Here is a 12175-nt window from a genome sequence, read left to right as displayed (position 1 = left end):
TGCCTATTTATTACATTAATTAAAATTTTCCAAAAAAAAAAAGTAAAATTTCCGTACCATCACCTCTATTTCAATGATACAATGTTAATACCTCTAAAGACATTACATTATTGGACTAGAACGTCACTTGACAATAAACTTGTTTTAAGAAAGTATTTTTCGGAAAAAACCCGTTTTGTGTAAATCGTAAATTATTTGGCCATGAAATTGAATATATATTGCTTTTGGAGGTTCCAGATTTTCATTAAGAAGAAAGCATCATTCTATATTGCTTGCTTGCTCAAAAAAAACAAAAAAACAAAAAGCATAAAACAGGACACTGATGAGGAGCAAAAGCCAAATCAATATCCACCTAAACATATTTGTTGAGCGATCGACACGAATTAGACTGGACAAAGGATTTCATTCTCTCATCAACTGTATAGAATCAAGCTCAAGCTGTCTCATGAAAAATGCGTTATGGCCATAAGCTTTACGAGTCGAGCACGCCAAGTGCATGTCTGCAGCTCGTAACTTAGCCTGCAAATCTTTTGAAACCTAATTTGCAGGCACACACAGCGCTGCTAGTAAGAACAGATAAAAATGCTCAAACATTTGCAATGGTTTAACCCTAACCTTCCCACCCTGCCAAAACCCGCTTGTAAAACATGTTGCATACTAACTAAACCACTTGTCGAAACACCCTCGGAAATCTGACCAAAACAAGGTAAAGCTTACTGAAGATGTGAGGACCTGGTAACACTAGAATGCGTTTGTTGCACCGAACTGTCTTGGACTAGACTAGTTGCAGGGACTAAGTTAGACTAGTTTAGACTATACTAAGCTGGATTAACTTAGTGAAACATTTAATACAGTATCGGACTAAATAACTAAAATAATAAAAATAATAATTAAATCTTATCTTTTACATTTTTTTCTTCCCTTTTCTAGGAAACTCTCCCACTCCCGAAAGCTCTCCATCTTTTTCTCCTGCCCCTCCAACTCCCTCTCACTCTCACTCTACTTTCCCCTTCATTGTCAAACTCCATCATCTTTTGGATGTTGAAATTGCAGACCATCAAACTTCATTCCTTTTCACTATTATCATCTAACTCCACCCTTTTCACAACTCAAGCATTTTTGAATAATATAATATGGGTTTTGTAATTGATTTTTGTTTTCTGGGTTTTGGCAGATTTGTATCTGAGTTTTGGTGGGCGTCATGGAATTTGGCGACGATTTTGTGGCAGATGAAGGCACGGTCGAGTGGAGGTCAAGCAAGCCGAGGATCTGAGCAGAGAAGAATTGTTGCCTCTTGACTGCGAGATCAATGATAAACACGAGATGCACGGCGTAGTGAGTGACGAATCTGCCTGATTTTGGGTTTGAAGGATGATTTTGTGAAAACATGTTCATTTGAATAACATCTATAGCATGCATTTAACAATTAAAAGGCGGAATCATGCTTGCATGCATTCAAAAACAAAACATTACCCATGAAATTCACAGCCTAGTAGATTGGTGAACCAAGACTCAACTCAAATCAAAGTGAGTTGAGAAATATATACCTTTGTAGATTCCTCTTTGCATAAGCAAAGGCTAATCACCCAAAGAGAGGGCCTTCATTCCTTGCATCTAAAATCTATGGATTTGGATGGAAGAATAGGTTTCTCCAAGTTCCCAAAATTGAGAACCTCTAAGTATCTTCACCAAGGTTAGATTGGAGAAGAAATGAGTGACCTTGGAGTAGTAGGATTGCTAGCTACACCCTCCAAGGAGGCCGGCCTCTTTAGAGAGAAAGGGAGAGACATGTTCTCTCCAATTTTCTCCAAAAGAAAAACCCTTAATGAATTTTGGCTATAAAGTCATATTTATACATTAATTCATTGGAGTGGCAAACTTGTAAATAAGTCCAAAACCCACTCCAAAACTAAATGGCCGGCCATTGGGATATTATTGGGCTAATTGGGCCTTTGTGAATCATTATTCATTAAGTTGTCATACAACTTAAGTCAATGGGCTTGACTTTCGAAGCCCATTGGGCCTTAAGGTCCAAAACTATCCTGAGGTCTATAACGAACTTATTCGTTTGATTAATTAACATATTAATTAATCCTTGCCATAAATAATTAAACCATTTAATTATTCTTACTCATCTCCATTGTTTCTTCAATCTCCACCTTACACGGTGTACGATCCATTAGGTTCCTTTTAGCGAGGCAATGGGCGATTAAAACCATTTCACATCGATTGTGAATTGAAACTTACTTTCAATTCTCTCTTTAGTGATTATACACGTTTAGGGCTTCCACAAACCATGAGTGACACCTAGCAGCATATCATGGTTACCCAAGCTAATCAGAAGAGGTGGAGAACCTATTCAGTTTAGGATTACAAATGCAATACGGTCTTTCTTTAATACAATACTCTTGACCACATTGTTTGGTTTGATAGTTTATTCATGTCTACTATCCAATGTGATTCGTGTGCTTATATGATTACCTTGAATGTGATTTGGAACGCCTTCCTAAATATCATTCATACTCTGGCCAGAGATTCTAAATCATATCATAGAGTATTCTCCCCCAAACGGTTTGAAGGTTAGAGATCCCTTGTTGCGCATTCACTTGCCTCCATGGCTAAGTGGCTTAACCCCAACGATGCCGTGGACACCCGCGGATGGGGTAACTTTGACATAATCAAAGATCAATGACTTAACCACAAGACAACTGTGATGCCTCAGGTCAAAGGACTACTTTGCATTATCCCAACCATGAGTTCTCATGTGACATGAATATGAGAACTCTTCGTTGATCGTGTTCAGTGAACTCATTCTCTATTGAGCACCTACGTACTTATCTTGATGTCACACACACCAATGACTCGAGACTAGTCACTCTCCCTGAGAGAAGACACAGCACGTACTGATCTTAACGGACTGTCAATGCCCAATTGGCAATCCTATGATCAGGAACGTTTAGGATGTGTCTACGAAAGAATGGTCTCATGAATCTAACTTCTTTAAATCATATTCTTCCAATCACATATTCCTTGGACTTATCGTTTAAACATATAACATTTATATAAGACAGCTTAAACAATAATCTTTGCCCTTTATAATTTAAACTACATTAGTTTAACATGTGAAATGTCCGTAAAGTATCATCATATGATTGGTTTTAGGGCACATTTCCAACAGGGTTTGAGTTCAAGGCGAGGAGAGAGGAAAGAGAGAGTGTAACAGAAAGCAGGGGGAGGTCTTAGCTATTCCCATAGTTTTCGGGGACTCGCTAAGAACCTTTAGTTTAGGCGAGTCCGGGCTAGTCTCATTAACACTAGTCCCGGATGATAACAAACACCGGACTGGGCTAATAGTTAGTCCAGTCTATTCCAGTTAGTGAGGGCAAACAAACGCCCCCATTCGCTAAAAAAGGAACATGGAGAAAACCCTTTATGCCATTGCTAGATATACAAACATTATTTAAAAAAAAAAAAACGTATAGCTGATAAATATACACAGCTTAATTAAATATGGGAAACCACGCTGTGTGAAGCAAGAAGAATAGAAGAGCCATATTCCACTGGCTAGAAATCTCACCAAAAGAACGAATATTTGCAAGCTCTGTCTGTATCTTTTATCTTATCAAGGATGCCTTCTAATACAATCTATATTGAAAGTAGTGGCCGTCCCTCCAGGACCACGCATTGATCAATCTGTCCAAACAGCATTCCGGAATCTCATTGACTAGCCAGGTAAAAGCATTTGCTTAACGTGGTTAGTCGCTGAATCAACGTGGTAGTTTCCATGATCTGGAAATCATACTACCCATCAACATCCAAAAATTCATCATACATCGTACTGCTTGCACTCTCTAATAGAACTTTTGCATTGACTTCTCTGCCAAACCTCCAGACATAATTCAACCCAACAAGCAGCTCTGTAATTGTTGCTTCGATCTTTTGCTGATTCGCAAAGTAAAGGGTTTGTACCAGAAGCACATGTGTCCTGGAAAGCAAGTTGTGCTGTTCAAAGCTCCTCTCGGATTGCCATCTAATCATATTATGAGCTAGAGGTGCCAACCACTCTAATATTCCTGCCATTGCCTCGTTCCACTCTCCTGCAAGAACTGTATCGTAAACGGATGAACTCAAGCTCTTACTGTAAGGCTTTAGCCTGGCCCTTAATGTAGCTCTGAGGCTTGCAGGCAACATATTGTACAGGTCATCTCTTGCATCAAGACCAATCAAGTGAGGAGATGCGACTAACTTCTCAATAACGATAATAACATTAGCATAGTGCAGTGCTAAGGCAGCAGCACCAAGGGTTTCAGGTGGAGCATCCAACAACCTGCCCTTGGAACTAAAGATTGATGAGCCAGGATGAATTTTGTTGCCAGAGGCTAGAACGGCGCCGTTGGTATCTCTGGCTACATTGAGAATTGATGAACGAATACCATCTGAATTTGAGTAGCCGTTGGCGACAGGTGAATTGTTTGCACCTATCATGCATCCTCTGAAAGGTCCAACTTGAGTCAACCTATTCGACTTTGTATGTGGTTTCTTCCCATGATTAGGGAGTGAATGATCACGAGACTTCCACAACTTCCTGATGGTTCGATTTGTTGCAGCAATTGGGCCTGATTTTGTTGTTGACCTTTCAAGAGGGCCCGAGTAAAAGTTGACATCTCTATTCTTTCCTGAAATAGGACCGGACTTTGCAGTTGAGCCACCAAGGGGACCGGAATAGAAATTGTTCATTTTCTTTGTTTCCGAAATTGGCCCTGATATGTTACGAAACATTCCAAGAGGCCCTGAAGCAAATCTTGGAAGACCATTCTCAGATGGACGTGCTGAAGATGGCACTAGTGCAGAAACTGAATTGCTACGATTAATGTGATCAGAATTAATAATTCCAGAATCCTTGGTATGACCAGCGTCTGCCATTTGTTGAATTCCAAAGACATGCTTGATCCTACTAAACATTGTGAAGAGTGCTCTTGCTAAAAGGAGGACTATGTAATCATAAGTCCTGTTCCACAGAGAGATATCTTTCAAATTCTTCACCATTTGCCGCTTCCACACTACCTTCTTCTGAAACTCGAGCAAATTTAACCCATCTAACTCATCGGTTCCTTTCATTCTCCTCAAAGTCTGTTCAAGCTCTGTAAGCACTTCCAATTCTTCATATAAATTTACATTTATTGAAACGAACTTCTCCATCTTCTTAGCTTTCCGTTGCATCCGCTTGAAAGAAAATTCCCATCCATAATGGTCAACATCATGATTTATCCAATCAGTAAACGCATTCTCGAAACTCTTCAAAGCAGGATCCGTACAATTCTTCGCAAGCCTAGCGACAGATTTTGCCACATGGACCATATTCTCAAACAATTCAGCGCATATTAACCCTACAATGAAATCGTCATCCTCTGACACAAGCTTTTTTATGCCCACTGAATTTGTGATTTCTTCTCTAAGCCTAGCAACCTGTTTATCGCTTAGAAATTGCCATAGATGGACCAGCTTAGACATCAAGCTTGCGACTTCAAAGGCCAAAACTCCAATCACTGCTTTCTCAGAACCAGCCTCATGCTTCTTTTTAGTCTTCCAGAGACTGCGAAACCATGATTCTGCAACCATCTCTTCCACCTAGAAAAAGATTTTGATATATGATCTCTAAGCCGAACCCAGAATCATGTTTCTTGATCCTGTATAAAACAACCAAACTACGGTCAACTACATAAACTAAAAAAGTACACATACTAAACTGCATGCAATTTTTCTTCAATAGTCCAGACTACTTAGTATAGAGGTCGCACTTGGTGCGATGGCAAGTGCCTTCGCCCATGAGCGGTAGGTCTCGGGTTCGAGACTTGGAAGCAGCCTCTCCATAAATGGGGTAAGGCTAGCCGACATTCACCTCTCCCAGACCCTGCGTAAAGCGGGAGCCTTGTGCACTGGGTACGACCTTTTTTTTAGTCCAGACTACTTAGTAGTACGAGAAATGAATGGTCAAGTTTTTTTTTTTATGAACAAATGATATTATCTACACTAAGAGAGGGGGGGTGAGCTTAGCCTCATAATGGACTAGCAATAATGCGGTTCAAATTCGCCTTTGGCGAGAATCGAACCTAAGACCTCTCACTTCCAAGCAAGTGAAGAGGAATACTACTAGACCGTAGTACTAAGTGGCATGAACAGTCAGGATTGAACCGAAGAAATACTATTTTTGCTTACTTGCCAATCTAATGGATTGAAAGCCATACTACTGGCTAGTCCCAACTATTGAAGACTTACCCCACTTCATGACATAAACTTGAATAAACAACCTACCATAAAGAAAATTACCATAATACTCTCCTAGACTGCTTGGAACTTCGACCGAAAAATCTCAATTTTACGGAAGAAACAGAACACTAGGATTTCAAGAATTTCATCCATCCAAAATTCACAACAAGCCAAAATTCACAACAAGTCAAAAGGATAAAACTACTCTACTCAGCAAAACCGGTTCAATCAGATTTCATAAGAATAAAATCTGCTTAGCCGATGCATGAATGAAAAACCCAAAGACTTCTCTCAACTACTAATCTCAGAATTATTCACATAACAAACCAAAAATTAAAATAAAGATTTTACCAAAAATATTCAGAAGAATATTCCCCAAGGCTACACATGCAAATCACAGAAAACCTAAAAACCCAATACACCAATGAGTACAAAATTTCAAGATCCATTTATTAAAACCCCACAAAATTTCTTAGCAATATGAACAAGATTATTATTACTATTTCTACTAGCACAAATAGAAAATTCAAACAACAAAAATTAAAGCCAGATTTGCTGATTTAATTTAACAGTCTTTTTGTATAATTCTGCAAATTCACACTCACTGCAAAGTATAAAAAAAAACTAAAACCCAGATTCAGACAATTATATTTCCCAAATTCTGACTCAACATTTTAATAAAAGTAAAACAATAAAAAGAGTATGATCATATGCACACAAAAAAATTAAAATATGTATTAGAACTCACCAATTATACGAAGATGAACGACTAACCAAAGAATCTTTCTAACCAAAAATTAGATATTAGAAATTACAACTTAGAGAGAGAGAGAGAGAGAGAGAGAGAGAGAGAGAAGAAGAAGAAGGAGAAGTCAAGAAAGAGAAAGAGAAAGAGGAAGTAGCGGGGAAGCTGCAGTGAGAAGAATTTAAGCCGCAGCCCACATGGACTGGAAGAGAAGCTGAAAATGTAGAAAGAGCGAAAACGAGTGATATTAAAGGTTACATATTATATCTTCTCTTCTCATTAGTCATCACTAATTTTCTTCCTATTTTGCATTTCTACCCCTCTACTCTTCATCTTTTTCACCTACCTACCCACAACTTCTTGTGTCTTGCTAAATTTGACCCTTATCTTTTTACAAAACCCAATATGGAACTCAGAGACCGAGTCTCATTCCAGTGGAGATTTCTTTATCTTGATTCGCAAGTCATCATCGAGGTAAATTTCCACTAACATTCAACAGAATCCAATCAAACAAGTCAAGACTCAAATAGTAATGATGTCAAAATTACTCATTTTCAAACAGAATCCAATCCATCTTGATTTGCATGATTCATGATCAAGCCGCAAATGTACTCATTTTCAACTATTTTAGTTTTTCTAATTTATCCATGACATAACGTCAAATTTTTATCGATAAAAATCGTCGTGAAATGATTGCGTATTTCAAAATTACTCGAGGAAGATCTTAGAGACAGTGTACTACTGTGACAGGACGTTGGTGCAAGCTTTGCTTTGGAATCGATGTAAGGGTCTCAATATAATTTTGTATTCTTCTTTGGGGTATTATGTAAGAAACAATGTAGCACATTGTACAATCTGCATGTATTTTGGTTGTCATGAGATGTATAGTTTTACTAGGCGAATATTTTTCTTCGAGCAGTATCTTGGTCAGATGACTTGAGACTGAAGGGTCACGTACGGTTGACCTTAGGGTTCGATGCCATGGTTGATAACTTGCCTAAATTGCCGGAAGCAAAGCCTAGTAACCTACGTTTCTCAAATGTGTGTAGTCTATTAAAGACCAAAATGTCTAAAGGGGCATCAGTCCAACAACATGGATTTATGATGATCGAGATCTTTAGAAATCTTGAGAGTTTAGGAACTCTGATCATTGAAAAATTGGCCCAGGACTTTTTCCTCGCATCTCTCAGATGACTTCACCAAATTTGTAGTAAACCACAAGGTGAATAGATACAACCATACTCTTCCTAAGTTGGTTAACGTATGTGTTGATTTTGAACAAGGTTTCAAAAGAAACAATGCGAGCAAGATTGCGATCGTAAGGAAAAGGTTGTCAAGAAAAAAGCAAGATACTCCAAATGGACATGCTTTCATTGTGGAAATTGGAAGAGGAAATACAAAGTGGGACATGCTTTCATTGCGGAAAGAATGACCATAGGAAGAGGAAATACAGAGTGCGTCTTGCGAGCATGATGAACATAACTTTTGGAGGGACAATTTCAATCATAGACAGTGCTTTCACAGTTATCTCTTCAGCCTAGATATTGATTTAGGTGCTAGTTAACGTGTCTACAATTCTTTTGCGGGGATTAGTGAAGAGTAGAACACTGTGCAAGGGAGAGATGGTTATGCGAGTTGGGAACAACATGAAAATCTTTGTAAAAGCAGTTGGCACCTATAGTACACCAAAGAAATCTTAGAACGTTACTAGAATAATTATTATTTACAAGGCGTGGAATATGTGCATTCCCCAATGGAGCGTTGCAAGTGTTATACCTTGTAATTCCTTTGCTAGTAACTGTAAGATCATCAAAGCGTGTGTGGTCTTTTTCTCGTGGCACTTATTAATGTAGTTGTCTAGCCTGCAAGGTTCAGTCCTTGCGAGTGTTATTTTTCCTATTGATTTGTGTGATGTTTCTATTGGCATGTGTAGCCTCTTGTTCATACTATATGGATTGCCCGCGTGGTTTTTTGTTGGTAAGATATGTAGGACCACGTTCAACTTGCATGTCCTATGTGATTTCTTAACATCTCTTAAAAAAAACGAATGTTAAAAACACTCCTTTATAACAAAAAAGTGATTGCAAGTAGCGGATTGCCTGTGGTTAAAATCTTCATTTTTAACCCACTAAGTTCTGAATTCAAACTCTCTCTTCTCTTGTTAGTATAAAATATCGCTTGTGAAAAAAAACAAAAGATAAATTAAATGGCATATCAAAATGAATTTTTTTGGTTGGATATCAATTAACAGATTTTTTTATTTATTTATTAGTTTATGGCGTATATAAATGCTCTCCTAAGGTCCTCATTTGAGGACCTGTTAAGTCTTTTTTTTATATGAGCTCTCAGATTAATATTACGATAGATTAAGGTATCAAATTTAAATAATTCTTACATCCAAAACACAAGAAAGATCAATCCTCATATAAAAAAGGACTTCATAGATCCTTAAAAAAAAAAGGTAGCAATTAAATGACAAACTATAAATACAAGGAAGACCAAGGGCTGAAATGCAAGATCCTGAAAGTGAGAGATCCATCACGATCATTAATGGCGACCACGCGGAAACAATCCACTTCACCTCTTACCCCAAGCCTTTTGCGGTTTATATGCCAAACGGGTCGGGTCACACTGTTCGGGGGGAGGGGCCGACATGCAAAGCAAAGCAAATTGCAAAGTCCAAGACTCCATATGCGTCAAAAGCCGCCAAATCGATCCGAACAGTGATCTGGGAATCAAGAAAGTCGACGTCACTGGGAAGCGTAGCCCAAGGTTTTCTCAACGAAAAGAGTTTAGGGACCAAGTAATTCAGGCTGCATATTTGTGCAGAAAAGAAAGCAAATCATTAGTTTATGTAAGGTCGGTCAACGAAAAAAGTTAATGAAAACCGTTGAATTCGATTTGTATGGCCTAAATTGCTTGATCTTTAAAATTTAGACACTAAAATTCGGAGCAGATCCAAATCCCTTATCCAAAACCCTAATTAAGCTGCAGCTCTTTTTTGTGTGTATTTTTTAAATGGGTTGTCAATTTTGGACACCTTTGTTTGGATCGTTAGTGTGTGAACACAACTTAATTAGGTAAAGTTGATATTACGACTTTTTAATTCATTTTTTACTGACCAATGTGTATAATACGCCAAATTAATGGTGGTATTTTCTTTGTTTTCTAGAACTTTATCATTTTCGTAGTGTGAAAAGGCTGAATTGATCGTATTGCATTCGAACTCTGTTTCTTTTTTTTTTTTTTTTTTTTTGGTAAAAATAATGGTTTCACACATCCGTATTACTTTTCACTAGGGATGCAACTTAGGTTGGCTCAAATTGAATCTGTTCATGCAAAATTTGATTTTAAACCCAACCGAGCGAGTTAGTATGAAATAAAAATTCGCCGAAACCCAACTTGACCCCAATCCAATTTTTTACTGGGTTGAGTTGGGTTTATGCTTTGCTCATTCATGTCAACCCAAACCCAACTCGATTTCTAGTCGGATTGCTCATGCACAGATTACCAGTCACACTTCATATTATATAAGCTATATAACTTGAACTCGAATAAACCCACATGAGCCGAACCCAACTCAACCGAATTAGGAATGTTGGGTTAGGGTTGGGTTGACCATCTAACTTGCCTGATTTGCACCCTACTTCTCCACACCCTTGTTAATTTTTGGACATTGATTTTTTTCAATTCTTCAACCTTATGATTGAAAATTGAGAGATGTGTGTGAATAGTAAAAAATAGTGTATAAATAACACTACCATTTTTCTAATTCTCATTACTCGAGACTCTCCTAAGAACAACCGATGCTCATCTCAATACACCCAAGTATTATTCTGAATATCAAATAACACTCTGAAACAAGAGAGATGACTCATAAATACTAGAGATCAACTCAAGCAACCATTGCACGAGTAATATGACAGAAACCCTCACCCACAGCTCTCTACAAGGGGAGATTTTCTGAAATTTCTTTCTGATTTCTCTTTCTTCACTTGTTTATTTATTTGTGCCTATTAATTTATTCAATTCAAATACTGTAAATCGAGATTGTAGGAAGAGAAAAAATAGAGATTTTTTAATTAGCATCCCACATAGATGATACTTTTAATATTTAATTTTTTTATTGAGACAATACTTTTTAAACATTTCAAAAGAGAAACAAAAGTTAATAAATGACATCTTTGACATTTTTTCCTAGAGTGTAAATTACAAAAATACCCAAACGCCTACAATTCTTTGCTGACAAGGGCCTACAATTCTCCGGAGGGTATTGATCGAGTTCACTTGTATCCCACCTTGCCCAACTTGAAGCTGTAATCGAAGTCGAAAAGCAAGCCGCGACGGATTTGATTAGTGACAAGAAAAAGGAAAGAGCTTGGTTACCATTAAAATTTTCTCTTGATTCACTTTCAATTTGCAAACATGATCAGAGCTTGGAGGCTGGAGCCGCCTTCCTCTTCCTCCTCAATTCTTTCTACTGCTTCCTTGTTCCTCAGTAATCCTTTCTTTTGTATGCATGTATGTATGCATTTGTATGTTTGTTTGTCTAATTGTTGAATTTGTTGCCAAGTTCAAGAGCCCATTTAGGCTTGGTACTGAGGTGATTATGAAAAAAAGTGGATATAAAAAAAAACTGTGAGTTTTTTTGTGTTTGGTAAACATTCAGTTTAAGCTTTTTTTTCCACAGTTTTTGGTGAAAAAAAAAGCCAAAAATACAAAGCTGCAAAACCTAGCTTTGAAAAATCAGCTTTTTTTTCACATCTGTTTTACATAAAAATTTACCAAACACTATAATACTATTTTTTTTCCAAAAGTACTTTTACAAAAAAGTTTACCAAACACTTTGCTGCTTTATTTCACAGTTGCTTTATTTTACAGCTGCTTATTTTTACAGTACAATAGAAACATATTTTTTTCAAAACACAGTAATACCAAATCAGCCCTTATTGCTTTCGGTGGCAGACAAAAAATAGGTGAAAGGCAATTTATGCCCTTAGGCTCACATTAAAAAAAATGCAGAGAAATAGAAATGGTGAAGATGCTTTGTTTTGGTTACGACCCAGGACAAAAAGATTGCTCCATTTTTTAGAGCACAAGACGCAAACAAGCAGAGAGTAAATGAAAAGACATGGACAACCTCATTCGAAGAGAATAAGAAGA

General features: G+C 37.5%; 2 protein-coding genes across 6 annotated transcripts in view; one reads left to right on the top strand and one right to left on the bottom strand.

Moving 5' to 3' along the window:
- LOC126628289 (uncharacterized) overlaps positions 1-12175 on the top strand; it is a 99293-nt gene that overhangs the window by 11723 nt on the left and 75395 nt on the right. The gene's annotated exons all lie outside the window — the stretch shown is intronic.
- LOC126628280 (uncharacterized) lies at positions 3418-7245 on the bottom strand. The gene is made up of 2 exons (XM_050297909.1): positions 7016-7245; positions 3418-5687 (listed from the first exon to the last, which is right to left on the bottom strand). Exon 2 carries the CDS (start codon positions 5617-5619, stop codon positions 3802-3804), a length of 1818 nt encoding a protein of 605 aa, XP_050153866.1. The 5' UTR covers positions 5620-5687; positions 7016-7245; the 3' UTR covers positions 3418-3801.

The sequence above is a fragment of the Malus sylvestris genome, chromosome 7 (genome assembly GCF_916048215.2).
Source record: "Malus sylvestris chromosome 7, drMalSylv7.2, whole genome shotgun sequence".
NCBI lineage: Eukaryota > Viridiplantae > Streptophyta > Magnoliopsida > Rosales > Rosaceae > Malus > Malus sylvestris.
The sequence above is the reverse complement of the archived record's forward strand: the minus strand, read 5'-3'. Positions and strand labels throughout refer to the sequence as shown.